General features: G+C 53.3%; 9 protein-coding genes and 5 non-coding genes across 14 annotated transcripts; 9 read left to right on the plus strand and 5 right to left on the minus strand.

Moving 5' to 3' along the window:
• Positions 1–1115: 1115 nt before the first annotated feature.
• BO66DRAFT_420264 (O-methyltransferase) lies at positions 1116–2135 on the plus strand (the record flags this gene model as incomplete). Its single annotated transcript, XM_025649861.1, has 3 exons — positions 1116–1250; positions 1317–2018; positions 2091–2135. The coding sequence occupies exons 1-3, from the start codon at positions 1209–1211 to the stop codon at positions 2133–2135; spliced, it is 789 nt and encodes a 262-aa protein (XP_025504358.1). The 5' UTR covers positions 1116–1208.
• A 240-nt stretch (positions 2136–2375) lies between these two features.
• On the plus strand, positions 2376–2449 carry BO66DRAFT_t148. The gene has a single exon. It is a non-coding gene; the product is annotated as a tRNA-Val (tRNA).
• An 860-nt stretch (positions 2450–3309) lies between these two features.
• BO66DRAFT_t152 lies at positions 3310–3383 on the minus strand. Its single transcript has one exon. It is a non-coding gene; the product is annotated as a tRNA-Val (tRNA).
• Positions 3384–4962: 1579 nt separating this feature from the next.
• On the minus strand, positions 4963–5036 carry BO66DRAFT_t151. Its single transcript has one exon. It is a non-coding gene; the product is annotated as a tRNA-Val (tRNA).
• Positions 5037–6662: 1626 nt separating this feature from the next.
• On the plus strand, positions 6663–7202 carry BO66DRAFT_290550 (uncharacterized protein; the record flags this gene model as incomplete). The annotated part of the gene is made up of 1 exon (XM_025643168.1): positions 6663–7202. A coding segment is annotated over one exon (540 nt), but the record flags the coding sequence as incomplete, so codon positions are not given.
• Positions 7203–7492: 290 nt separating this feature from the next.
• On the minus strand, positions 7493–7566 carry BO66DRAFT_t150. The gene has a single exon. It is a non-coding gene; the product is annotated as a tRNA-Val (tRNA).
• A 714-nt stretch (positions 7567–8280) lies between these two features.
• Positions 8281–8354, plus strand: BO66DRAFT_t149. Its single transcript has one exon. It is a non-coding gene; the product is annotated as a tRNA-Val (tRNA).
• An 893-nt stretch (positions 8355–9247) lies between these two features.
• Positions 9248–10294, plus strand: BO66DRAFT_438165 (zinc-binding alcohol dehydrogenase family protein; the record flags this gene model as incomplete). The annotated part of the gene is made up of 1 exon (XM_025651040.1): positions 9248–10294. One exon carries the CDS (start codon positions 9248–9250, stop codon positions 10292–10294), a length of 1047 nt encoding a protein of 348 aa, XP_025504360.1.
• Positions 10295–10989: 695 nt separating this feature from the next.
• On the minus strand, positions 10990–12784 carry BO66DRAFT_420265 (MFS general substrate transporter). Its single transcript, XM_025649862.1, has 2 exons — positions 12621–12784; positions 10990–12528 (listed from the first exon to the last, which is right to left on the minus strand). The coding sequence occupies exons 1-2, from the start codon at positions 12710–12712 to the stop codon at positions 11211–11213; spliced, it is 1410 nt and encodes a 469-aa protein (XP_025504361.1). The 5' UTR covers positions 12713–12784; the 3' UTR covers positions 10990–11210.
• A 758-nt stretch (positions 12785–13542) lies between these two features.
• Positions 13543–14576, plus strand: BO66DRAFT_450906 (uncharacterized protein). Its single transcript, XM_025651838.1, has 2 exons — positions 13543–13624; positions 13652–14576. The coding sequence occupies exon 2, from the start codon at positions 13800–13802 to the stop codon at positions 14334–14336; it is 537 nt and encodes a 178-aa protein (XP_025504362.1). The 5' UTR covers positions 13543–13624; positions 13652–13799; the 3' UTR covers positions 14337–14576.
• Positions 14577–15023: 447 nt separating this feature from the next.
• Positions 15024–17233, plus strand: BO66DRAFT_391686 (T6SS phospholipase effector Tle1-like catalytic domain-containing protein). The gene has a single exon (XM_025647313.1). The coding sequence runs from the start codon at positions 15113–15115 to the stop codon at positions 16940–16942; it is 1830 nt and encodes a 609-aa protein (XP_025504363.1). The 5' UTR covers positions 15024–15112; the 3' UTR covers positions 16943–17233.
• Positions 17234–18596: 1363 nt separating this feature from the next.
• BO66DRAFT_450909 (uncharacterized protein) lies at positions 18597–20253 on the plus strand (the record flags this gene model as incomplete). The annotated part of the gene is made up of 1 exon (XM_025651839.1): positions 18597–20253. One exon carries the CDS (start codon positions 18597–18599, stop codon positions 20124–20126), a length of 1530 nt encoding a protein of 509 aa, XP_025504364.1. The 3' UTR covers positions 20127–20253.
• Positions 20254–21785: 1532 nt separating this feature from the next.
• Positions 21786–23471, plus strand: BO66DRAFT_450917 (Zn(II)2Cys6 transcription factor domain-containing protein; the record flags this gene model as incomplete). The annotated part of the gene is made up of 6 exons (XM_025651840.1): positions 21786–21903; positions 21965–22486; positions 22551–22694; positions 22765–22873; positions 22930–23150; positions 23184–23471. Exons 1-6 carry the CDS (start codon positions 21844–21846, stop codon positions 23469–23471), a joined length of 1344 nt encoding a protein of 447 aa, XP_025504365.1. The 5' UTR covers positions 21786–21843.
• A 1372-nt stretch (positions 23472–24843) lies between these two features.
• BO66DRAFT_450920 (uncharacterized protein) lies at positions 24844–27221 on the minus strand (the record flags this gene model as incomplete). The annotated part of the gene is made up of 4 exons (XM_025651841.1): positions 24844–26500; positions 26556–26719; positions 26787–26932; positions 26987–27221. 4 exons carry the CDS (start codon positions 27219–27221, stop codon positions 24844–24846), a joined length of 2202 nt encoding a protein of 733 aa, XP_025504366.1.
• Between the last annotated feature and the right edge of the window lie 69 nt (positions 27222–27290).

The following is a 27290-nucleotide window of genomic DNA, read 5'->3' on the forward strand; positions in this document are numbered from 1 at the left end:
TCGTGAACTGCCACCAGTCATATGCGACCAGGGCTCCTGGCTCTGTATTATCAATGATCTAGGAGCTCAGTATTGTAATTTTGTGAGAGGGACTGTTGTCAATGCCTTCCTCTGGCCCTAAGTGGGAACTAGTCTGGTAGAAGGGGCCTGTTAGATGATACCTTACTGCCAACTCGAACTGCTGAAGCTTCCATAAGAGCAATGTCTTGGCACGCTCCTCTTGTTGGGATGCAGCACAGTCTCGATACTGAAAGCTCCAGACTTGGGAGCACGTTGTGGGTCGAGTTCTCATCAGGTGATGAAAGGTGTCTCAGTACGAATCTACACGCTAAGGGGTCAGCAATATTTCAGCGTTGAATATAGATAGGCTGCGAGTAAAAGGAACGTCCCGGGTCTTGCTTGCTCGCTTTCTACGAGGGAGTGGCTTACTTCATGATCCGTTTCCAGCAGCCCTTTCTGAAATCAGTACTCGCTGCAGTGGAGTTGCTACCTAATTCATCGAGCAAGTTGCACCAAGAAACACGATGGCGTTCGCCCCTATATGGTTGCTTGGATGTTTTCACCGAAGTCTCAACCGTCGGAGAACAAAGGAATAGATTTTGGGGATCGCATGAGATCGATGCAACAATTTCTGAATGGGTGGTGCTACATGTATTTCGATCGCATCGTCACAGCACAAGGCAGCCTAGAGAGAAAAGCGTCAGCGAACGAGAGCACTGGAGTAGAGCAGTCCGAGTCAATAAGCTTGATGAAAACGTATGTGGGCACTTCAGAAGCCATGGATTGAGCTCAGCCTTGTGGCTTGGCAGGTCGATCGGCTTCCACCCCGCGATCCGGGCGCCGAATCCTCGGCTCCGAGCCATCCACCGTGTTTTATCTCCGTGGCGCATCTAACCTTAATCCCAGAAAAGCAACACAACCACACAAGATAGTCGGCTTATCATCATCAAAGCTACGTCATCCGTGTTAAGCCCGAGTGTCCGTCCGGAGACAGCACAAAGAAGGGGTAAACTCCATGACATGGCCGAATCGCCGACGGCTGCCTGGGCACAAAGAACCGCAAGCACCATGACATAAAAGACTCGCTCAGCTCAACGGAAAACCTGCAACCTCAGTCTCAAGCCTACACAATCTCCAAGCATCCCTTCCCACACGCACACCTCAACATTCATCGCATAGTCCAACGCAACCCTACACCGCAGCACACAATGTCCAAGCCCCACGCCCCAAAGCCTCTACCCTACGCTCTCGTAAGTCCACCCCGCCAACGATCCCTACCACAAACACTAACCTCAACCTCCGCCCCGGGGAGCAAGGATGGCCGCGAAGTCGACCTCCTCCACTACATCTACGCGCACCCGGACCTCCCCACCCTGCGCAACAACCCGACCGCCATCCTGGCCGCGATCGACGCCTACAGCCACACGCACAACCCGCTCATGAACATCGGCGCCCCCAAGGGCGCCTACATCCGGGACCTGATCGTCGCCCACAAGCCCCGCGTCATGATCGAACTCGGCGGGTACGTGGGGTACTCCGCCATTCTGTTCGGGGCGACGCTCCGCGCCGCCGGCGGCACCCGGTACCTCAGTCTGGAGCAGAACCCGGAGATGGCGGCGGTCGCGAACCAGCTGATCGATCTGGCGGGTCTGAAGGATGTGGTGCGGGTGATCGTGGGGTCGGCGGCATCCAGCCTCCGGGAGTTGGTGGCGGATGGGGAGGTGCAAGCGGTGGAGATGGTGTTTCTGGATCATTGGCAGGAGCTGTACCTGCCGGATCTGTGGTTGATGGAGGAGCTGGGTTTGCTGGTGCCGGAGAAGTCGGTGGTGGTCGCGGATAATGTGGTGATGCCGGGGGCACCGCAGTATTTGGAGTGGGTTAGGGCTGGGTGTGCGGAGAAGAGGGGGTTGTTGGAGTCGCGGAAGGGGGAGAAGGGGTGGGAGGCGACGGGGTTGAGACCTAGGCCTGGTCTGGTGTATCAGACTGTTGTCCGGGAGTTTGAGACGCAGTTTGGCAGGGTATGTATTTTTTTTTCTTTCCCTTGCCTTGGGTTCTAGGGGAGCGTTGAATGTCATGCTGACTGGATTTAGGATGGTGTTGCGGTCACGACGGTTCTGGGCGAGGAGGATATTTGAACGACTGGAATGGCTTGTCTTGTCTATGCTTGGGGGTAGGCATTGGCTATGGTAGAGAGGGCTGAAAGATAGAAGAAACTCAGGTGACGCTGGGTTTAAGTGAGCATTATACAGAAGCCTGCGATGTTATGCTATATCTACAATGTCGTTCCCTCGGTTAAAAGAGGCTTGAGTGAAATGATGGCTGTGTCGCTTATTGCAGGCTCCTGTCACCAAAAGGTTGAGCTTTTCTCATCAATTGGCCGGATGGTGTAGTTGGTTATCACGTATCGTTAACACCGATAAGGTCCTGGGATCGAGCCCCAGTCTGGTCATCTTTTTTGCCACCGATATCTTTTGCATGATTTATCGACGACGACTCATCGTGGAATTCAAGGGATTCGCCAAAACTCTCTGCCCTTTGCCAAATGGTTCATGGGCACTGGAATTTGCTGGGCTTCTGGAGCCTCTTGCGCCCTTCCATGGGCTGCGGGATACCCCACGTTCTGGCGGTTAATGGAAATGGTTCGCCAACAACGCCGACGCAACCAGAGCTTTCAGCACCATGGGCAGCATTCTATGCCCTCATTTATCTGAGCTTGGTAACGGTCAATCATCATGGTCGTTGTGCCCTGTCGCAATCTGGTGTCGGGTAACGCACCTAGTCGATGAGAGTGCATGAGAAATGTAAACCGACTGAGCCTGGAGATGCCGAGTCAAGAACACAGCTTCTACAGCCAATGTCTATGTCCCAATGAAAGAACAGTGAATTGTGCTTCTGGTCTGACATCCAGACCCAGGCATATTCCGATTGGCCCCGGTTACTCAGACAGAGACAGTTTGCCACTCATTGACCTTCGGCTCTAATGTCTCTCACCAACTGGAATTCAACGTTGAGAGAGACATTAATTTTGGAATGAGCTGAATTGACCCGGTCTATGTTTCATAAGTTGATTTCTCGTAAAAAGTACTCGTAGACCCCAAGTTTGGTGATTGGCGATGCCGTACACGGACCTAGCCCTAACTTGACCGAGACAATGAGTCCAGCGCCGAATCTCTCCCCATACAAACCATGAACTGTACGCAGCCAAGATGATAATTTCCTTTGCTCGGCGAAGTTAAGGTAGTAAGGACATGGTCATAGCCATGTCAAGGGAGATATTGAGGTCTTAAAACAAGAAGAAGAGCAAAAAGATGACCAGACTGGGGCTCGATCCCAGGACCTTATCGGTGTTAACGATACGTGATAACCAACTACACCATCCGGCCAACTGTGATTACTGTCCTCTCTCTTTGACATGCAATCCCAACAGACAGCTTTACGCAGTATTGCAAGCGACACTAAACTGTCCTGACTTGGCAATCATGCTCACTCATTATTGCCATCGATCTAGCTCACGGAAGTTATCAGGCTTGGAATCTTCGACAGATTTATGCATAGTACCATCGGGCTTCTTGCAAATATGTATGTGCCGATAAGAATGTGGATTGTCGCCCCGGACGGTTTAACTGTTAAGACAGGCGTCGTGCTGGCTACTTCCTATATACCGAATCATTTGCTTGGATGCTATCCGACTGTGCAAATGGGAGGTCTGTGTCGGCTCACTGTGAGCCATATCCGTCGTGGTAAGACTATCGACATGCGTAGCTCTTTTGGGGACAAACCGTACTGTGTATTGCTCCGCGAAGCAAGATGTTTTAGATGCCCCTGGACCTGGTTAGGCATGATTGTGCATGTCTTCAATTCTGGGAACTCGCTTGTGGATGTACCTGGTGCGTGCCAATAGTAGCAATCAGTGTGATAGAACATGAGGTACCTGCTTTTGATCTTCCTTGGATATTGAGAACAATTGTTTAAAGACCACCCGACTCGACAAGGGAGAGTGACAGGGCGACTGACACCGTGTAAGACAAAGCAAACTTACCCCGGCGCTTTCTTCAGTTGACAATCCTCGCAATTTGAATGAGATTGGCTGGGCGTGAGGAAGGGTCAAGTTGAAACTGGGCAGAAGGATGCTAAGTCTTGACAAAGGAGGAATTAATTGAGTTGTAGTTCGTGACCTGTAAATAACGGCAGGTGAAACTTGAACTGGTGATGAAATATCCTCACAGACCCAGGAGTATCTATCCATTCCATTGGCATTATACGAGAGAAGGTTTGTGAGTATTCACAGTTACCGAAGTCCATTACGAGACACACACTGTGTCAGAGTGTAATCTGTATTGGAAAGTTAGCACCGTGGGACGGGAGAGACCCAGAATAAAGCATAGCTTCTGGGTGAGAATCATTCTAATTACGAGGCAGACGCACGGTGGAATAAAGAATTGTTTGTCTGAGACGAATTTGATGAGGAAACGGTTGCAACGCTCAGGGCATTGATAAGTGAGTTCTCAGATGTGACTTCCTTATTTACCTCGGGTTATCAGCACATAAAAAAGGTCGTCCTTCTATTCTCTACAGATGCCTGGCCATGGTCGTGCACTCATTGAAAGTCACTTGGATCTTGCCATGCATCAGTGCAACTCTTCGTTGTAATGGACTTAAATTTCTTGACTGGGCTTGCTTTTTGACCCTAGGAAACGATTAGGTTGAGTGGCTCATCATGACCCAAAGCATTCTGCCGTCAGCTTGGCTTAGGGTAAAGCTTCGTTCGGCAATGACAGCTTCTACAGGTCAAGCCACAAGAAGGTTTCGCAACACATTTCTTAAGCTCGGGTTTCATCCCGACTGGCTCGAGCTAGTAGCAAGAAGGAAACTTTTACCCAAATAATCCCATCTGAATGTTTGCGAGTACATGATGAATTTGAGAGGATTGGACTGGTCGGCAAGTAAAAATACAAAAATAAATGACCAGACTGGGGCTCGATCCCAGGACCTTATCGGTGTTAACGATACGTGATAACCAACTACACCATCCGGCCGATTATATAATGCTTTTTTATTTTCGTATCTACAATCCAAAACATGCGGAGCACTTGACCCTTCGGCAAAAAGAGATCAAGCGTAAGAGTGAGCAGCAGGTCAAAGAACCATGTTCGAACTACTGTAGGTAAACTTACCAGTCTCCATTTTCGGCATCACTTCTGAACTGCCTATAAAGAGGCAATTAGACCACAGATCATACAATGTCTCAATCTTTCGGTCTTGTTTTATGTTGCCATGCAATTCTCGCATTACCACACTCTGTCCTACACGGATACTCGACAGTATGTAGCGACGCGATGGTCAACGTTAAGATATCGATCTATGCTTGACAAGGCGGCATTAATTTGTGTCTGACCAATTTGTGATACCTGGCTATGGCAAGCCAGTACTTCGTGGTCATTCGGTTTGTTTCATCAGCACCCGTCCTTCCATATTAGGCATTTCTTCGGCCTTCTCTGTGGCTTAGATGCGATATCTCCGGCTGTTGTCTTGAAGGATTCATGAGAATACAATGAAACGATCCCCAGCAGATATGAACTATTCTGAACTGACCCAGTACTTGGTGGTTCCTCAAACTTGGACCTTACGAAGGAGTTCTGAATGTTGAGGTGACATGTAAAGCTTTAATCTCTCGCTAATGGAGCCTGCAATCAAGCACACTTGTATCAGTCCCACTTTATCTGTCACTTTTCTATCTGCTCCACATGGTATAAGGCCATCATCAATTGATTTCTTCTCTTTCCTTTCGGAGGAGTTCATGAACTATGATGATGGGTGAGGAAGCACAGGGCTCTGTGAACACAACTGATCACGGTCCCTATTAGTATTACCTCACACGGAAATCAGTGAAGGGACCTGGGTTTCTTATTTCACCACTATCCTGCCTTACCTTCCATTCACTGCTACATCTCTTTCTTATTCCAAGTCTACTCCCGCCTTGTTCTTATACACTCCGCTCTCTTCTCTCTCTCCTCTCCATGTTTCCCGAATCCTATTCCGATACCATACTACTCCATCCAGGATTCCAAGGAGTTCACATCTCACTGGAACAAGACAAAGGTCTTCCGACCTACTTCGCATCCTCGCAAAATCTCTGCCACGTCACCATCCCTACCAAAGTAAAACATATTGGCTTCCCAGGATTCTACAGACCTCATGGAGCAACCAAATGTCTCAGCCCCAGGCTCCAGGGTGACGGTGTCGGGCCCTGCTTTGTGTAACCCATTGCCTGAGATCGATGATCCGAGAAGAGCAGAAGTCATTTCGCAAATCAGCTCAGACCTGGGCATCGTCACGGTCGACTCAAGCGTACGGGCCTTGCTCTGGCTAGCTGATGTCGAAGCCCTAGAGACGTTGCTTGAAGGGTGCAAAAGATCTCCCAGTGTGTTCCGGCTCTTGTTCGTCCAGGGTTCCGATTTAACCAATCACGCGCTAGGAGCATGTTAGTGGCAAAAAAAAAAAGCGTATCCGCTACCAGAATTCGCTGACTGACATTCGTTTCACATAGGGAGAGGCAATGTTTACAACGCACGGGACGATGCTAGTGAAAAATGGCCGGGCTCGGTGAGTTATTGGTATTCCCGGTAACGTCTTGCTTGTGGTGTGGGTCTGACTGTGTACAGTGCAGGGAGCGAGACGGGTCCTGCGTGATCACACGAAATCCTGACTTCACCGAGTCCGTTAATGTTTATCCGCATCGGCTGGAGGAGGATGACAGAGAGTGGGAGCGGACCATGCTGTGGGACATTCTGGGGATGTTTTGGACGGGCCCTAGGGTGGCATTCTGGCGACAAGCCGCGCTTGGCTGCGGGTGCACGAATGAAGCCGGTAATACGATACTTCTACACTCTGACGTCTCTGATGCTTGGGCAAATCTAGGGTTTGCCTTAAAACCGCTGGAGATGAGCCAGGATTGCAGGTCGTTGACCGTCCAGTTCTATTGGCTCCCTGGTGAGGTTGGGCCTCATTCGGCTCCGCTGACCTCGGCTCCGGCTTTTGGTCAGATCGACACTGCGCGCTTTACGTTCAACAACTCTCGGACCAATAGTTTGATGCGATCCGGTGATATCGTGGTGCTACGAACCAAGGACCCACGAAATCTGCCCCTCCCGTCCTTCCAGCTACTGGAGATGCAGTGGTACTTGCATCGTGCAGCTGTACTCGGTTGACTTGTCAGCACTCTGAGGCCCTTGTCTCTTGGGTAGACCAGAGAAGAGAGGAAGATAAATTAGCATGATGAAGGAGGGTAGACAGTCGGGGACAAAGTCTGGTGGTTTGGATGGATAGGGAAGTAGTTGTCTTTGATGTGCGGAGGATGCGATTGGGGCGAACTTCGGGTATTAACTTGCGAGAGACATTTCGTATATCTCAGGTGGTCAAATTCGTGTACTTAGCTAGTATGCAACAGAAAATAACAAAAACGATGCCGTCCAGGGTACGTGGACAAAAAGAATGACCAGACTGGGGCTCGATCCCAGGACCTTATCGGTGTTAACGATACGTGATAACCAACTACACCATCCGGCCAACTCATTATTTTAAGTTTCTGTGTATGACTTTATGATCTTTTACAATAAGGTGAAAGGAAAACAAAGCAAAATACTTCCCTTTCTGTCTTTTTTATTTTACCGATGATTTCACCACTATTTCGTAGGATATATCGACTAGAGGGTAAGTCCAAGGTCTTATGTCTACTTGTACAATTAGAGTTCGGTGTGCAATGTATTGTGTATCAATCGGGCCTGGTTTGGACCGGATAATGCTACGAGTGTGATAACTCGAGGTTCCTGGCCAGTATATATATCGCACTGACATAAGTAAAAAAACCCCTCAACAATTGTCAAATTCGTCGACCCCAAAGCGTCGAACCAAGCCGCATCACCAAAACCCAAGCCACACAGCAGAAACACCATTAAAGAATGCCGCACAAAGTAGGGCCATATGCTGTCATTCCCAAGAAAGTCCCGCGTTGGTCCCCTACCACACCCGTAGGAATAACTTGGAGCGCCCCAACTCCCTCCAATCCTAGTTCTAGACAGGCCGTAGGTCTTCTTTCTTCGAGTATGCGAGCATTAGCCAAGCCCTGAGACAAAAGCAGACCTATCCTCACTCCAAATGATTACGGCAGAACTACACTGTGTTGCTTGATGACTTGCAAGTTAGTATAGAACTTGGATTGGAGTATGCCTGGTGCACTGCCTAGGTTTGGAAAGCATTAAATTGACACATATTTCATCAATTGGCCGGATGGTGTAGTTGGTTATCACGTATCGTTAACACCGATAAGGTCCTGGGATCGAGCCCCAGTCTGGTCATTGCTTTTTGCCAATTCTTCGAACGTTTACCCCTTCCGACACTGCAATAAATCGAAAAGAGAAGACCACCTGCAAATCCATTATTGTTCTACTGGAGTCTCGCACCACGTGTCATAAACGCTATACGGAGGTGTCGAGTAGAATCTAACCAGCAGCTCAACAACTGGGATACCTCGAATCGGTCGGTATCCCAGCGAGTACGGTCAGGGGTTGATTATCAACCCGTGATAACTAATCATACCCTCTACACTTTGAAAACCCTGCGAGAAAGCATTCCAAGCGGCGATTAGCGCATTCTTCCGAGGATGAGTAAACACGGCCCCCCCCCGAAAGTTGGAACTCGAACTGGCAAGAAAGTATCTACGCTTCTAAATCTCCATGATCATGTACTTGAGTAACACTGTACCAGACCCAAATGTCAATCAAGTAGACAAATGGCGGTTGACCAGCAATTGAGTCTGTAGCTTGGCGAACGAAATAGGTCTAGTTTCCGCTGCGTAGATCCAACGGGTTTGCAGAGCTCTGCAGAAACCCCATGCAGCTGCGGCCTCCCTCGGTTCTTCTAGAAAACTCACACCGCGAGGATTCGCTGCAGAAAGTGGGTCCTGTCGACACACACGGAAATGCCCCAAAGCAGCGGCCCAGATGAGATCACCAGAAGAAAATCGAAGTCGATTTGTCATCTGAGAGTTTCAATGGCCTCATTGACGCCATTTGTAAGCGTTTCCTCCTTTCCCAGGTATGGGAGTAGCTGCAAGCTTTTTTATACCCTCATCTGCTATATAAACCATCCAACCCCTGCTGGAGTCCGACAGAACAATTCCCCTAACACCCATCTCCCTTCAATCCACCATACCACAAATCCACCCACCATCACCACCATCACCGCCGCCATGTCCACCCAGAAAGCCATCGTGGTCACCTCCCCCAAGCAGGCCAGCCTGGTCCGCGACCGAGCCATCCCCACCCTCCGCGACGACTACATCCTGGTCAAGACGGTCAGCGTGGCCCTGAACCCGACCGATTGGAAGCACATTGCCTTCCTGGCGCCCGTGGGCGTGCTGGTCGGCTGCGACTACGCCGGTATCGTGGAGGAAGTCGGCAAGAACGTGCAGGGCAAGTTCCAGAAGGGCGACCGGGTGTGCGGGTTCGTGCACGGGGCCAACGCGGTGGAGCCGGAGGACGGGGCGTTCGCAGAGTACATCGTGGCCAAGGCGGACGTGTCGACCAAGATCCCGGCCAACCTGAGCTTCCAGGAGGCGGCGACGCTGGGCGTGGGAATCACGACCGTCGGCCAGGCGCTGTACCAGAGCCTGAAGCTGGCGCCGCCCACCGCGCCCACCACCACCCGGGAACCCCTCCTCATCTACGGCGGATCCACCGCGACCGGCGCGCTGGCCATCCAGTTCGCCAAGCTCTCCGGCTACCAGGTGCTGACCACCTGCTCGCCGCACAACTTCGACCTGGTGAAGCAGCTGGGCGCCGACGCCGCCTTCGACTACAAGGACCCCGACACCCCCGCCGCGATCCGCCGGTACACCGACAACAAGCTCCGCCTGGTGCTGGACACGATCTCCGTCGAGGCCAGCGCCAAGTTCTGCGACGAGGCCCTCTCCACCGAGGGCGGCGAGTACAGCGCCCTCCTGGCCGTGGGCATCGAGCGCCAGAACGTCAACGACCGCTGGACCCTGGCCTACACCGCCGTCGGCGAGGACTTCACCTTCGGCGAGACCCCCATGCCCGCCAAGCCCCAGGACCGCGAGTTCGCCGCCCGCTTCTGGGAGACCGCCACCCAGCTGCTGGCCGAGGGCAAGATCAAGGTCCACCGGCCCAAGGTCGGCGCCCGCGGGCTCGAGGGGGTCATGGAGGGGCTGGAGCTGCTGAAGCAGGATAAGGTCAGCGGCGAGAAGCTCGTCTACAACGTTGAGGAGACTCCTTAGATCTAGTTGGGTGGGGGGTAATTATGCGATAATGACTACATAGAGTATTTTTGAATTTGGGAATTGTATTTCATTGCTCGTTCTAATTGGTGTCTGCGTGGTATTTCTTTTTTTGAAAAGGATAAATAACAGCATATCCCCTTCTCTGAATCAATTGTCTCTTTCGTATGATGTTCACATAACGTGGATGATGAGAATATATGACTGGCGAAGCATAGGCAGATACAATCCACTCAGTATGTGACCGCTTTCCCCCTATTAGTAGAACAAATTACCTCGAATGAGCTCATTCACATCCGACTTCTCCTCTCCTCTGTCGCTGTCATGCCAGAATCTGGGACCCTCCCGCCACCGCCTTCTCGCTTCTCGCCGGGTGCCAGCCAGCAGTCCCAGGGCCGCGGGCCCAGGCGCGGCGCTGCATCTGCCTTCCCAATCAAGTCTAGTCTCCGATCTGCCTGGGCCGCTGATGCATGCCGGAAACTAAACCCCAACGGGACTAGCGACTTCCAGCCGTCCGTTTCGCGGCTGTTCGCCCCAAGTAAAAGTCCTGGAGATACAGGGCATCCATCCATTCTGATTACTCAATTCCATCTTTCTTGAGGCTTCGATGCGCATTATTAATGTGTCCCAGAGGGGTTCGACCCTTGAGGTCAGATTATAGATTTTAATGTCTGTGGGGTGTGGAATGTCTCACTCTGCTCGATTACTAGGTCCAAGTCAGGGTCAGGAAGGTTGTGGACACATTGCCTTCAAGGTTGTCTTTGGTTGTGTCCAATTGTTGATGAATGAATATCCATCCACATGCACGACTCCCAATGACAAGGAGTACCTATGTACAGCACAGGTACATTGGACTTGAAAAGTATGCTACGCGACGCCAGCAAACCAACCAACATCCAACCTCCCCCCCCAAAAATCAAACCTTCCACCTCCAATCCTTCCCCGCCGTCATCTCCAACCGTACGCCCAGAATACAAAAGCTGGCCGGAAACAGCAGCGCCATCACCACGAGCGCGGCGCGCTCGTACACCTCGGGCGCCGCCAGCGCGCGGCTCTGCGGGATCAACAGCCCCGTCAGCGGGGTGCCCAGCAGCGCGCCCAGCCCGCGCACCAGATACAGGGCGCCATTGACACTGGTGAAGTCCTTCTTGCCGAACAGCTCCATCAGCGAGGCCGGGAAGAGCGCGATGTAGGCGCTGGCGAACGCGCCGTACAGCACCGTGAAGGCGAGGAACAGCGCCTTCCCGGCGGCGGTGGCGCCCGCGACGGTGGCGGGCACCCAGAAGGCGGCGACGGCGACGGCGCTGAGGAAGGTCGTCCCGAAGAGCAGGTTCATGCGCCCGTACCGGTCGGCCGCGTAGCCGAGCGCCACGCGCGCGACGGCGTTGGCGGCGTTGCTGATGGTGATGAAGTTCGCGGCCGTGCCGGCGGAGTAGCCCAGCGCGCGGCCGAAGGCGGCGTAGTAGATGAGCGGGGTCGAGTAGGCGGCGGACTGCAGCATGCAGCCGGCGGCTTTGAGGAGGAATTTCCGGGTGCGGGTGAGGCGCCAGTTGATGGGCGGGGGTTGGAGGAGCGCGCGGGAGCGGGTCCGGGTGCCGCGGCCGGCGCCGCGGCGCTGGAGCAGGGCCTGGCGTTCGGCGAGGATCTGCTGGTTGAAGCTGGGCTCCCATTGCACGGCGGGCGAGACGAGGATGATGGCCAGCGCGCAGACGGCGCCGGACACGCGGAGCGCGTTGCGGAAGCCCATGTGGTTGATCATGGCGGTCAGGATCGACGGCCAGATCATGCCCCCGACGGCGCTGCCGGAGATGACGATCCCCATCGCCAGGCTGCGGCGCTCGTTGAACCACGTCGGCGCGGTCGTGGTCGCCGGAATGTACGACATGGACACGCTGATGCCGACCAGCACGCCCTGCGTGAGCGCGAACTGCCACAGGGTGCGGCTCACGCTCGCCAGGATGTAGGCGACCCCGAAGATGACGCCCGCGACGGCCACCACGGCTTGTGGTCGGAAGAGCTTGATCCACATCATGACGAAGGGCCCGGTCATGGACATCAGCCCGATGGCCAGGGTGCCGATCAGCCCGATCAGCGCGGATGATGCGCCCGTGAAGGGGTTGTCCGGCTCGCTGGCCATTTCCTCGTAGAGCGCTTGGTAGACTCCGGCGGAGAAGATGAGCGCGTTGGTCGTTAGCATGATGGTGAACCCGGCTCCGATGACGAGGAGTTGCTGTCTGCGAGAGCAGTCCTTGTAAGCCCAGCACCCGAAAAAGGGATGGCATACCTCGTGGCATCTCATGCATGGTCACGAAGGGCGCACACGTACACTCTCAGATCCTTGTCCCGAGGCAAGTCGGGGGGAGCGTCCCGGAATTCAAGCTCCCTCGAGTCGGTCATCGTCTCGGTCTGTGTCGACATGGTGGAAGGTACAAATGCCCTGTCCGGTGTGAAAGAGACAGGGAGATCTCTCAGACTGGCTTCTCTGCGAAGGTGGCGGAGGTTGAAATTAGAGGATGGAGAAAAGACTTCAGCCGCGCGGGGAAGCGAATAAGCGTCGCCCTACCCCGGCTTTGCTTATCCGCCACTAACTCGGAGATTCGGTCCTCCCCCACACCATCCCGGTTGAATCCAGGCAACCGTGTCAGGGTTCAGTTGATGGGTACGATGCAGCCATAAAGAGACGTCATCTATCTTACCAGGGTTGCCACAGAGCTATTTGTCATGATGAGCTGACTAGTAGGTGTCAGTCTGTCGAGTGAGCGCATCCAGCAGTCACCGGGTATACCTTCTGCCACATCACCACAGATCCGTCCTTGAACACCTCATCGCATCTTTCAATACGAAGGCCAAAAGAACCAGGCTGTACAGTAAGCTGCAATATCTGGATCATTGAAGCAGCAAATCACGCTGCCTCAGACGACAAACAAAGACAGCGGTCTCGATACGGGATCAACTGGTCGGAACAAATCCGAGACCCGGCTCGCCATCTCGGCGACAAGTCCGCCATTAGCTACAGTCAATGCCATACCGAACTTTGCTATCAAGGATACCGCGAGGTATTGGTCTTATTTTATGCTCGCACTTTTCGACCTTGACCGGTTCTACCGCGCTTGATACAAAGAAGTCCTAGGTATAAGAAACTAAAGTGGCGGTCTTAATTGGTTCTTATAGCGAGAGACATCCTCCCCACCTGGAAACAAACCCCCAAGTCAGCATCTGATCCAAGCACAATATAGCCCACTACGGAGTTGTCTCTGGCACATACGACCACAGGGTGTGGAAAATAGGGCTTCCCGTCCGCTCAGCCGTACTCAAGCCACACGCCGGGAGGTTAGTAGTTGGGTGGGTGACCACCAGCGAATCCCTTCTGTTGTATGTTTTTTCTTTTCGGTGTCTCTTCGCCATCTGCTCGATGAAATTGCACCTTGACCACATTCTCCATCTGACAGGGCCCTAAATTGCCACTGAGCCACCATACCCATATCTTGCGTTATGTGCGTAGTCCATGCCCCATGGCATCAAGGCAATTAAGGCAACAAGGCAACAAACCCGCCTGAGCGCCCTTCGCCCTCCAGCCCTTGCGGTCATCCTAGACTATGATAAATCTTTCTGTAGTGTAGCTTACACAAACCTCTATCCAAGTGCATTTCCACCATCTCCCACATCCGCAGCGAAGTCTCTCTTTTCTATGACTTCAAAAGTTCCAAGTAGGCCAGGTAGATGTAATGGAGACGGCGACCCTGTCCCCTCGGACACGGATAGATCCCAGGATCGAGCCGGTGCATCTGATCCCACGGAGCAGCGAAGATCACAAGCAAGTGCCCGGCTGCCCGGTTGCCAGCAAGTTCGACGCGGTCGCATAGGGCAGGAGATACCTGCACGGTGGGTGGACTGTGCGAAGCATGGGGACATATGCTTAGTCTTGCCTTCTATTATATCTGATATGAAGAAAGAGAAGACGACGCCAAATGTCCCGACCAGTGACTCGGTGAATCATGTATGCTCACTAGCCTTCGAGCTGTATGAGGAATTTGACTGTTGATGCTCTTGTGGGAAAGCCTAGTCAGTGGTGGTTCCGCACAATCCCAGAAGTCGGTGGTATGTGTGGCGTCCGTGCTTGAAATACGTAGTTTATCTCATGTCGATGAAGATGTAGATGGCTGACCTGTGCAGTAAGCAGACACGCCCGTAAGCAAGATACGGACGAGGCATAGCCTCGGAGAAAATGCGCTGAGGCAAGAAACCCTTGAACCCGGGGTCACACGAGTCAGATGGCAGAGTCATCCACATCGAAAACCGGAGGTATCACACCACACCACGCCACAATGCATACACAAATACATCTCGAACATGCATAAACACAGCTCTACGAGACAGTGGCGACAATTCCACCATTAGCTCAGGTGACAGATCGATAGTTCGATAAGCCCGCATTAGGCGCCGGCCCGTGCCAAAGCAAGCGGGCAAAAATAGCCGATCCGCCGCGGCCAGAACCATGCACTCGCCACGCGATCGGATCGCCCGTCAGGCCCCAGCTCAGAGCTGAAAGAAAGTGGGAACCTTGTTATCTGTGGTTGGCAGGGTTGGGGGACAGCTGAAGAAAATGTGGAGAGGGCTAGACCCCGGTAGCGTGGCGGATGGCCGCCAGCTGAGTATACGAAGACACCAAACGGGGGCAATCCTGCCGACCCGGCATTTCTCAGGGGTAAATCCCTCCATCACTCACCCCCAGGAATATAAATCTGCTAGAGAGTTCCCGGGTAAGTGTGCTAATCTGTCACCAAGTTGTTCAAAAACTTGCATATTTCAACCAGCAGGATGGCTCGGACTACGTCTTCCGCATACGCTCCCAAGCGGATCATCCTCTGCTTCGACGGAACATGGCAGACGGCCGTGTCCGGGCAGCAGAACTCCCCCTCCAACATCACGCGCCTGTGCCGGGCCATCAAGCCCGTCGCCCACATCGACGGCCAGGACTGGCAGCAGGTGGTCTGGTACGACTCCGGGGTGGGCACCACCTCGCTGGCCGTCAGCAAGATGCTGGAGGGCGCCGTGGGCGACGGGCTGGACGGCAACATCGTCGAGGCCTACAACTTCGTCGCGATGAACTGGAACCGCGGCGACAAGATCCTGTGCCTTGGCTTCTCGCGCGGCGCGTACACGGCCCGCGCGGTCGCCGGACTCATCGCCGACGCCGGCATCTGCGAGCCGCACAAGCTGCACCGCTTCCCGGACCTGTGGAAGCAGTACAAGAACCTGAAGCGGAAGGGGGTCTTCTACAACAGCGACGACTACTTCCAATTCGTGGACGGGAAGGCCTGCGAGCAACACCGGAAGCATCCCGGTGCCGCCACCGGGTTGGCCTGGGAGATGCACCCTAATGAGCGCTGGGCGCAGACGGACTCGCGCGGGGTGGAGGTCGTGGCCGTGTATGACACCGTCCAGGCGCTGGGGATTCCCGAGGTGGCGGGAGTCCAGCTGCCCGCGAACCTGATGTGGTGGAAGGACCCCCCCGGTTGGCACAACGTGACCCTCTCGCGGCATATCAAGCATGCATTCCAGGCGCTGGCCCTCGATGAGTACCGCAAGGCCTTTTACCCCGAGGTCTGGTGCTTACCCTCGGATTATCCCGACGCTTCAATCCCGGAAGTCCGAGCGAGACTCGCCAAGGAAGTCAACGAGAAGAAGGCTATCCTGAACAAGGCCGGAGCTTTCAGAAGAGACTTGGTCAAGAAGGCGGAGGAGCACGGCCAGCGGTATCCGACGGACTACGAGACCCTGGATCAGCTGGCCAAGGAGATCAACCTAGCCAGCAAAGCAGTCTGGGAAGCCCGACGCGACCTGGTGATCAGCGACGACCATCTCAATCTGGGCACGCCGCAGCTCACGCAGGTGTGGTTCCCCGGCTACCACATCAACATCGGCGGCGGCTCGAGCGACACGTTGAACAATTACGGCGACATGGAGGAGATGTCGAACATCGTCTTCGCCTGGATGCTGGACCAGATCGCGCCATTTGTGGGCATCCGCGAACAGACCATCAAGGATCATTACACGGACCGGCAGGCGACGATTGCGACCTTGAATGCGGCCCTGGAGAAGCAGAAGGAGATGGCCAAGACCGAGTCCTGGGGGGAGTACCTGGGTCGCGGGGCGAGGTGGCTTGGGTCCGCCGTCATGCACCCCCTCACCCCGGCCCCGTGCACCGAAACGCGCCACTATACCTGGGGACTGGGCGACATGCCCGACAGCTTCTCCAACATGTATATCCCCAATGGCAAGAAGCCGCGCGCGCCCAGTGCCAACATGTACCGCGACGAGAAAAAGAAGACGGGAGTCCTCGGTGCCACCTGCGCCTACATCCACCCGGTCGTGAACTACCGCGTGCAGCACAAGAAGGACTACTTGCCCATGGGCCTGACCCAGGAGCAGTACAGCTGCCAACTGGTGGGGGAGGAGTATTCTTACACCCTCAATGGAGAGACGTTGCCCGAGTGGAGTCTGGGAGGAAAGGGTTCCTATGAATTGTTGGCTCTCCAGCAGCATGAGGATGCAATCGGGTATATGGCCCAGCAGAACCACCCGGGGGCGCAGTTGCTTTGGGCTAAAGTGCAAGCGGAGCGGAAGGCTGAGGCCAATGATGCTTAGTATACACGCTACGAATATGTGAAAGAGGAGGGGCGAGGGGACCGGAGTACAAAGATTTTGCCTCAGGCTCAGGGTATTTTCCATGGGTGTGTTGTCGCGGGATGAACTCCCAACCAAACGCTGCGTCGAAAGCCCCGCGACCGTTGTTTTGCGCAGAAGGCAGTGGACTTTGAATTCTTCAGCTGTTGAACTTTTTGAACATTTCTGGGATCGCAGGAGTTGGGGTGGGACTGGTGGATCACGGGATGTATATAGCGTTTTGGTCGTATAAGCAATACATATGCTCTGTAACGTTGGCTAGCCCCATGAGCTGAGTAGGACACTTCACAGACCCTCTTGACTCCGTACTGAGGCTATCAAACTTAGTTGATGTTCTTGACATGAAATTCCAAAAGAGTGACTCCCAATTATCGGACTGCTGTGAGTTGCTCGCTATCGCCCGTAGGGCAACCGCCACCATGGATCCATTTTGGGGAGGGTCGGAACTCTCCTCCACCTCAATATGGAGCAAATGCAGAGTGTGCAAGTATCAGTCATGGTGCTTTGCGTGAGAGATAATTCTATAGTCGAAAAGCTAGTCGAGACAGATCCATACACTTCTCTGTTTCGATGCGCCCAGCGCTCACAAGAAGATTAGGGCAGCATCGGAAAGGTGGAGTCGAACTGGCCTGGGGCCATATCCGAGCGGGCGGAGTGGAGGCGCGGCCAACCAGGGGAATAAAAAGATTTCCCCTTGCACAGACATATCCTGGCAGCCTTCTACAACGCCTATAAAGATATTTCTCCAAGAATCCCCTTTTCGGGAAACAACCGAGTTAGCACATCTGACCCTTAACACTCTTCTCTCACAATGACCCCCAGGAAGATCACGCCATCTACACCAGCCCAACCAACGACGTTCTTTTCGTGGAATGTCGCTTTTGACGAGGTACTGCATGCCACCCAGGAGCTAGATCTCAAGTCTCAGGAAATGGGATTATACTGCCGACGGTCGGACTGTTGATTCGGTACTGTGGAAGCTACGCAGATTTGAGCTGGAGGAAAACCTCAAGAGCTTCCGACTCCGAGGCAAACATAGTGCAGCTTCAACATAAGTAGATTAATTAGACGAGCGAATTGCCCAAAATGAATGCGATCATCGGCGCTAAGAGCTATACGCGGGTGGGGACTATAGCCTGCAGCCTCGTCGGAAAGGCTTACCTTATATTACTTTGGGGGTTAGCTTCGTCTGCGGAAATTAGTCCGGAAATGGGATTCTCTGGGGACTCTAGCTGATTCCGTCTGGAATATGTAAGAGAACTCTAATTCAGTCCATAGGGGGTCTTTTCGCACGTGTTGAAGTGGGGGGGAAGGCTACGTAAGCGTCAGCGGTGGATCGTGGAGGATCACCTCATGGACAGGGCCACATTAGCCGGGCCGGTGGCTCAGTTAGTATGACATTCACTGTTAAATTGGGGAAATCCCACGCGATGAGGCTCCTGTGGCTCATGTGCCCTTTCGGCCCCTTCTTTACCCCCTCCCCTGTCAATCAAGTGAGGGGTGAGTAAAATGAAAAAGCAAATAAGAACGGCGGTTGGCGCCTGCCCCCTTGCATACTTCACCTTCTTCTCCACTTCCCTTCAGGTCACCGAAGTCTCTGAGAGACTCACTCAACATGTCCCTCGTTGACCTTCCTAATGAGATCCTGGATGCTGTGTGGTTCTATCTGGGTCTTCCTGACTGGTGTGCTCTCCGCCTGTCATGTCGGGTGCTATATTCGAAATCGCTGGCGACGTTTGTTAGTCGTCATGTCAAGCGCATCAGTGTCCTCATCACATCTGACGGGCTTCGAGAACTCGAAGCCATCGCCACCCACGAGATATTTCGAGCGCACGTGCAGGAGCTCTGGCTGGTTCCCGAGGTGTTTCGAGGCCACTACGATGTTGACTACGATACTTTCGTGCAGGCCAAGCTCATGGCTGCGGGGTACTTCGACCAGCCAGCGGTGGCGCACGGCACCCACAGTTCCATCACCGAGCTGGTTCGATGGGCGATCGAAAACCTGCGAACCGACTACGAATTGTATCAATCCGCGGTAGCAGACCACCTCCAACTCATACAAGCCGACTCCCTCCCACACACGCTCGCGACCTGCATGAAGCAACTCACGAATCTCTCCACCGTCGGCCTAGAAACCTACCCTCCCTCCGCAGCAGGACACAAACAGCCGCCCTGTCTTGGCCGTAAGGCCTTACGCCGCAGACTCAACCACCACCCATTCGCCAACCCACACATCTCTCACAACTGGGAAAGAAGCCCAGACTACCTATGGAGTGAAGAGAATCGCAGCATCCGGGCGCCCGTCTTCTCCGCCCTGCTGCAAGCCATCCCCACCTCCACCGCGCAGATCCAACAGCTGCGCACCTGCAGCGAAGGCGAACACTGCGGGATCCCCCCCGAACAGCTCACCTTAACGGACACCCACTACACCACCCTCCAACCCCATCTCCAAGCCCTTCAAAGCCTCGATCTATGCCTCCAATACGCAGACCCCCACTCCGACACGACCGAATCCCCGCTCCCGCGCCTCCTCCTCGCCGCCGCCCCGACCCTTACCACCCTCAAAGTCTCCCAATGGAGCACGAAAGACGAGCTGCCCGCCCACCACTTCACCCAGTTATCGCAGCACATCCACTTCACGCGCCTGTCCACCCTCTCCCTCCATTGGATCGAAGTCACGCAGCCCAGTTTCCGGGCCTTCCTCCGCACCGCCGCGCCGACCCTGCAGACCCTCTCGCTCGTGAGCGTCAGCCTCCTCGACCGCATCGACCCCCCCACCCGCTCGAACCCCTTCTACGACGCCGTCAGCGACCTCTGGCGCCAGTTCTGCGACGGCATCCGCGACGACCTCCCCGGGCTGCGATCGCTGGAGATGAAGGACCTGGCATACCGCGGACACGTGCTGCGCATCGAGGATGGAATGCGTGCGCTCAGCGGGAGGAAGCCGTCCCGGCGGGTCAGTGCCGCGGTGGCACTGGCATACGACGCGACGCAGGCGGGGGTGGGGTTGGCGGCGTGGCTCAACCAGCTGCAGCTCCCGGAGCACCGGTCGGCGAGACTGGGGCAGCCCTTGCCCGGTCGGTTCGGTAGTATGGCTGCGTGTTCGGATCTGCTGCGCTTATGGGGATCAGGGACGAAGAAGTGAGCATACTGCTCGGGAAAGGGGGGGGGGTCAGTTGCTGCGTGTTTTGGTCGGGTAGCTGTGATAGCAAGAAAAGGGTTGGCGTTTAGAATTGATCTTAATATGGTCGGATGTCGGTGCTAAAGGGAAATATGATGCCGGCTTAAGGGGCAAGGTGGCCGAAGGGAAAGATAGTCACTCAGAACGGCAGATGATGCATGATTGTATGTAGCATATCTGGCAGTAATCTGCAGGCGAAGATAAGCTTGAATTATGCTCTGAGACATTTTCTTGCTTGGCTGCGGGGAAATTCTGCCTAACAATCCAGCCAGCCCCTTTTTCTGGGGGGGGGCCAATGCGATCACGTGCCCGGGATTGCCGACTGAGTTTGGAGGGGGCTGTCGGATTTGCCGATGACGAACGATCATTAGGGTAACGAATACTCGTAGGTACGGTCTATCCCAGCCCAGTGTAGTGCTCTACCTGGACGATACAAGACCACCGACCGTTAGGTGCAAAACCACCGGTATTGCTTCGGGAATTTTGCTATCCCCAAGCCCAGATTTGGAGGCGCTCGGGATAGATACCATCGCAGCACTGTTCCCCAAGCTACTGCCTCGGAATATAGCTTTCTTCGCAAGACATCCAAGATCTCATCGATTGCCCAGGGGAGGGATGTCTCGTCAAGAGGTAGACTAGAAAAAACCAGACGCAGTACTAAGATTAGAGTTTCTAGAGAATTTCTATAGCGGCTTTTTACGCAACCAATTTTTAGTTGTTTTTATAATCTTATAATATAGTTAAGTAAGTATAAATATTTATGAAACTCTTAAGTTAGTATTTATATCTCTTTTATTGGAAAATACACTAGCATGGATGTGATGGAAGGGAAGGGTCGCGGTGATCATAAGCTCAGCGGTCGCCAGAGCCGAAATATGGTCAACGGCGCCCCCGCCCTCGCGGTCAGCGAGAAAGGGGATGGTAGCTTGCGCAAAGACCACTTCAAATCGGTCTGTTTGATTGCAAAAGAGTTCCGGGAGCAGTTCGAAGGGTTAACACGCGACCTCCGGGCGGCTAATGAAGGAGGACGTTGAGAAGGGACGGATAGAGATATCCCCCTCAACAACCATAAAGGATTTGGTCTCATCACTTTGGTCACCATTTTGAGGCGGACAGAAAGAGATTTGAGTTCCTTGAGTCAAGGCCCACGATAAGATAGGATCCTGTTAGCCTGGAGCGTATTCGAAATCCCGACATCCCCCATTCTCCGCACCACCCATGTACTCACTGCCAGCGGGGTTTCTTCGCCGTCACAATAGCATTCGCGGAATACTTGCCCTATCTGGGGCAGGGGATGAATCCTAGCGGATAGTTAAGTTACTCGTTCTTTTATCTAAGTGCTATAGTCACGTGCTGGAAGGGACCCATTCTGCTGACTGAATGCACGAGGAGGCAGGAAGAATCGCACCTAGTCTGGACGGGTAAAGATCTGATTATGGGGGCGAAATCCAAACTGCAAGGCGCGAGAATTAATCTCGTGGTCCACAAGCGATCCGCGCACGGTCCCCGGCCCCCATCTTCTGCTTTTGGAGGGGCTTACAAAGCTTGCCAAACACGCACTACCTAATTACTTATAAGACCTGTCGTTAACGGCAGGTGGAAGGATCAAAATAATCCCGACCGTTTTAACATCCCTGATCGCGTATCCAGCAGCCCCAAATCACTTTATCACCAGGGGAAGATGGGCGGCCCCCCTTACACATCTAAAGGTTGTGCAAATTGCAGGAAACGCCGAATCAAGGTACTGTCTCCTATAGCTCACTTTCAAAAGTAGCGCTTTTTGTGCTTATATATCGCTGTAGTGTGATCTTGGAGAGCCAGAATGTGCTAGGTGCAAGAAAAAAGGTATCTTATGCCCTGGTTATGATCAGCACCGAAACTTTCTCTACCACACGATAGTTTCTCGCCAGGAACGTAATGGAGTTGCCTTGTCCTCAAGACCTGTTGCTCAGCTTGTGAGCCATCTAAAACCCCTGGCCCTAGCCCCAGTGTTCAACACGAACGCCGAAGTGCGAACCCAGCTGTTCTCGACTTACATGGGGGTCTACTTCGCGCCCAATATCTATCTTAATGGCGAGGATGATAGCTGGTACTTTTTGATGAGTCGCTTTCCAAACCTAGCAGGAGAGTCTGAGCTGTTCGACCGGTCCATCATCTCACTGGTCTCGGTCTATCTGGGAGGAAAGACTGGCGATGCCAATCTGGCCCGTCATGGGCTTGAGCTCTATAACAGCGGGCTGAAGATGCTGGCGCAGATTATCCATCGAAATCGCAAGCCATCGCTAGATATTCTCTACGCGACAATTGTATTCAGTGCATATGAGGTGCGCATCCATCAGACTCTATTTATCTGGCTCGGAGATATAAGATTTGACGAAGCAGCTCTAGACTATGCACGGTGGGGGCGATGCCCTACGCAACTGTTTTTTACATGTTCAAGGGGTCTCTGCTGTCTTGAAGCAGCTTGACCTCAGTCAATGCAGGGACAAAGATTTGGTGACTTCGATGTTAAACCGCCAGAAGTGTTGCGTCGTAAGTCTATTAACCCTGACCCGCCCGATTGTTGTGTCTTCAGGGCTACGTCGACTCATCGAATGTCTAGACATGTTTTGGCTTCGACCCCAAGTTCCAGCGAGACGTGGATTGGGCTTGTCTAACGCTCGGGCTGAATAAAACTCCAATGGATAAGACTTTTGATCTACTCCGCGAGTGTGGGGCGTTACAGATCGAAAATTGGCGGCAATACTCGCGCACCACCAAGCACCAGACCGTGACTCGAAATGTAAAAGGCTGCTGCATCACTGCCTAGCGCTCGACTCAGGGATCACATTCGAGCGGCTTGAGCTTGATGATTTCCCCTCCCTTTGCCCAAGGAGCGACTTGGCCTGCCAGCCTACGCTCTTGCCCCCGGATCCAAGCATGAAGCCGTATAGATTCCCAGCCTTGAGTAACGCGAAAATATTCCTGCTCTTCTGGATAGCACGCACGGTACTTGGCCGATGTGTCTAACAAGCCGAAAAGACCATTAACAAATGTGCGGACGCTACTCGTATGCGTCAATGTGCCGGAGAGATATGCCGCGCGGTAGCATTTTGCATGCAACCCAGCAACCAGATGTCATCGGGGCACGCCGTGATGGTTGCGACTTCCCAAGCCAGTAAATGCTACATTGACTGTGGTGATAGGGATATGTTCTTATGGTGTCAAGGGGTCTATTCTATCCTTCAATCCCATGGCCTGGACATAGCGGGGGCTATGAGTCAGAACGACAGGGGTTTGTGGGCCATGGCGAACGGCGAAATCAACTGAGACTGTCTAATGCGACAACAATATAAGTTTTAGCGAGCTATCGACGTAAAGACGTGGTCCCGAGGAAACCAGAGAAACCAGAGCCACCCTCTTCAATTTGCCTCCCCATTCGAAACATGGCTTCTCATTTCCGTGCGTCACAGCCAAGGCCCTAGCTGAAGAGACGATGAGCCGAAAGCTTCCATGCAGACACAAGTAAAGAGTCGTCCACTGACTAGGCCAAAGCCGACCAAGCCCATTAGCGTAGTGGGCACGACAATGGTGGGTTGACAAAATGGATTGTTAACAGGTGGGGGGCCAAAAGTGCTCGGAACGATTCAAGCAATACATCCATGATATCTACGCTACCTGTCGTATCTTCCTTTCCCCACTCCTCTTCATGCTGCACACCCCCACCGTTTCCTCTTTCTCCTTCACCTCTTTCTTCTACACAATGACTGAACCCAGCCAGTCAGACCCCGCTCAATCTATTCCCTATGCAAAAGACAGCGATGAGCATCAACAACGGAGAACAGGACCTGGCGCCTCCCAGATCCTCAAATCCCCTAGATAGTACGATGGGATAACCTGGTCTCCAGAGGTTCTAGCCGCCTTTGTGCCTCTGAGCTCATTTTCGATTTCGATTGTGATCCTCCACCACTACGATGGTGTCTCGGCTACGGCATGGCCATTCGGCGCGTTGATACTCAACAGTCTGGTGGCCGGACTTACCGCAGCGACTCGCGCGGCACTGTTGGCCCTGTTATCCAGTGCTCTTAGCCAAGGGAAATGGCTTTGGTATACTGAGAATAACAAAAGGCGCCGGCTTAGAAATATCGATGTCTTTGACCAGGCATCACGAGGCCCCTTGGGAAGTCTCGGGGTTTTGTGGACCCTCCGCGGAATCCATCTGGCCACTTTTTACGCCATGGTGACGATCCTAACTCGGCCATTTGATATTTTCTCACAACAGGTCCTTGCCAGAAAGACCCGTTCTATCACTGTGCACCCCACCTCGCCGACTGGGCTGGCCAACATTCCGTTAGCCAGCCGGCGACAGCTCGCTATTCTTTGAAAGGACTCGGTGATCGCCTTGGCTATGAGCCACCTTGACACCACTCCCGAGCATGAGACCGCATCGCTAAGGAACGTCGGTCAGTTGCTGCACATATCGGAAGAAATACGCGTCGCACTAGAGCGGGATAAAGGGCCTCTTGTGTTTTCCGAGAAGCGAAATTGATTTCCTGATTCAAGTTCGTAAAGCCATCACATGGATGAGTTTCGTTGATTAAAAAAAGATCCTTCATCATCTGCTTGTCGGTATTGTAGATGTAGCCAAAAGCCAGTCATCGAGAGTGGGGGCAGCATGCCGAGAGACCTGCAACCGGCATGCCTACTGGTATAATTCTCCCTGCCGAGGCATCTCGACGTCGCCATCGGTGAACGTGCAATGACCGATGGGACCATTGACAGGCACAGCGCCCCACTTGACTCGTGCGAGTGACCGGTCTTCCTCCTCCAGCTCTGAGTCCCAGTTTGCTCCGTCGTACCTGGTTCTACTTTCGTCGTCAATGTTCGGATCAAATGACGGGTGGCATGCCGCCGTAATCGCGAGGCTGCAACTCGATGCAACTGGCATGGCAGACTCGAAACGCCGGCGCCCAAGACAGAACACGCCCAAGACCATCACCAAGCCGACCACGATAGAACCGACCATCCCCGCGGGGGACCAGCCGCAGGTGATGAAATCGCTTGCAGCGGCGCGCAACCCATCGCTTCCAAACGCTTCGATTCCAATCATAAACAAGCTCTGGGAGATGAGCCAATGTAAGAGGGTGGAGGTGATCAACAAGGGAATTGAATAGCGATACGGGATGGAGAGGAAGTAGTTCGTCCGCTGCTCTCGCTGCGGGTTTTGTGAGACGCGGAGGCCCTTTCGCTGCTGGGCATAGCCGCTCCACTCAGCGGCCAGGGTCATCGTCGTAATCAGCGCGTTGAAAGCGAAGTACAGGAATGAGAAAATGAGTTGAGGCATGTTGGCGATCAACACGTTTGATATCAAGGAGCTTGGCCAGTTATCGCCGTATATGATGGTTTTCGAAGTGGACGAGCCGAGCGCCTGTTGCCAGTCGATCGATGACGTTCCACCCGCCGCGCTCAGTCCGTAGATCAACAGCCCGACGCAGACGGCGATTGCTGTCAGCCAAAGTATTATGCTCCATGCCCATCGGCGACCAGAGGCAGCCTTGCTCCATATTACCCGCGTGTCTCGAAATGCTCTCGGTTCATGTAAGGGCTGGGTCGGCGTATTCCTCGAGCTAGCCTCGCGGCCGGTCAAAAGACAGCCTCTCCGCGAGTGGCGATCCGAACGATGTAAGAAAGACGCAATGGCATCTCCAATAGTCAGGATGGGGGCATTCCTGATCCCGAGCCACATGTAGGCTAGAATACTGCTCTTGACCAAATTGAATGCTATCACGATAATAATCAGCGGGAATGAATACTGCAGCTTGCAATACCCGTCATTCGCCTCCGCCATGCAATATTGGACATCGACGATAGTATCAGAAGCCACATTATTAGCATTTGGGATAGCAACTGGCCAATCATTGTTGAGTGATCTCGGGAGAATCTCAAGCGAGTCCGAACGTTTACAGAGGTTATGAGTTTCTTGCAATAAGTTGCCACATATCCACGCATATGGGCTTGTACCTGGTCTTGTGTTGAAAATCGGAAGGTAGACACTATTTTCGTAGACAAATTCATAGATATCGTTGCTGCCAGGATCATCGGTGACGAGCAGTAATCTTCTGTACGCACTTTGGAACGTCACTCCAAATGCAGCAATGCATTCATCGTTGCTGAGGCGGTGCAAGCTCCCATTTTTGGCTGATGAGTAGAGTTCATGGAAAGAGGCGTTTTCCCCCGTATCCAAGTCGTAGAAATACGTCAAATTCAGGCTGGAAAACTCTTGTTGCCCCAGAGAATCTGGGCCGGTGAAGATATCGTAGGCGGTAGCTGACGTCGTGGAGTATATGGCCGAGTTGTACCTGTGATTTCCAGCTCAGCAACAATTCGAAGTCGGGCAGCAAGGAGGAAGTGTACATAAGATGGAACGGTAGAGATGACGACGCCAAGCATAGCCATAGGCATAAGCGTATCCTGGATATCTTCGAAAGGTTGTGGATACTCGGAACCCCAACATCAAACCAGCGGCCATTTTCGTGTGCTCGGTCTATATAATGCCGTGTTGGTGCGGCTAGACATTGCTACATGAATTTTTGAGCACCCCAATGCACATTCCGGGAAGTTTGAATGGGGCATCTTTCCACATACCATTCCAAAGTTGCTTGCACTCAGCAAAGTGGTACTCAAGATGTTTATCACAAGGTGGAACCCTGTACTCAAGCGATGCACTTCGTCGCAGTTACCCTCGAAAAGAAGCGTACCGATCTGGTGCTTTATCTGCGCTCGATAGGCATCTTGCTCTGCGATCGGATAAAGATCGACGGCATCATGTTTTGAATGGGTGACACAGTAGAGTAGAAACCCCAAGTTGAAGAACAGGACAATAAAGCTTGCTGTGAAGGCTCCAAAAATGGTGAATTTCCAGCCTTGGAAATAATTCCTACCACGGTGGGTTATCGGCTTGCTGCGCGCTGCCTTTGTCCCTCTGTTATCAATCGGTGACTGGACGACCCCCTCATCTAGGTTCTCTTCCGAAGCGAGCAAGGGATGGGACACTGCAGAAAAACCTGCGATCGGGTTCATTTTTATGCCACGTTGCCCCGGCGTCTCCGTTTCGGGCATCTCTGTCACAGAACTCCTCCTTAGAAGGAG

This window comes from Aspergillus aculeatinus (assembly GCF_003184765.1).
Source record: "Aspergillus aculeatinus CBS 121060 unplaced genomic scaffold BO66scaffold_22, whole genome shotgun sequence".
Classification (NCBI taxonomy): domain Eukaryota; kingdom Fungi; phylum Ascomycota; class Eurotiomycetes; order Eurotiales; family Aspergillaceae; genus Aspergillus; species Aspergillus aculeatinus.

Coding starts and splice junctions, on each gene's coding strand:
- BO66DRAFT_420265 (XM_025649862.1), bottom strand. CDS start 12,712: ATGTCGACACAGACCGAGACGATGACCGACTCGAGGGAGCTTGAATTC. Junction 12,529..12,620: donor CGGGACAAGGATCTGAGAGT/GTACGTGTGCGC, acceptor CTGCTCTCGCAG/ACAGCAACTCCTCGTCATCG.
- BO66DRAFT_450906 (XM_025651838.1), top strand. CDS start 13,800: ATGCCCCATGGCATCAAGGCAATTAAGGCAACAAGGCAACAAACCCGC.
- BO66DRAFT_391686 (XM_025647313.1), top strand. CDS start 15,113: ATGGCTCGGACTACGTCTTCCGCATACGCTCCCAAGCGGATCATCCTC.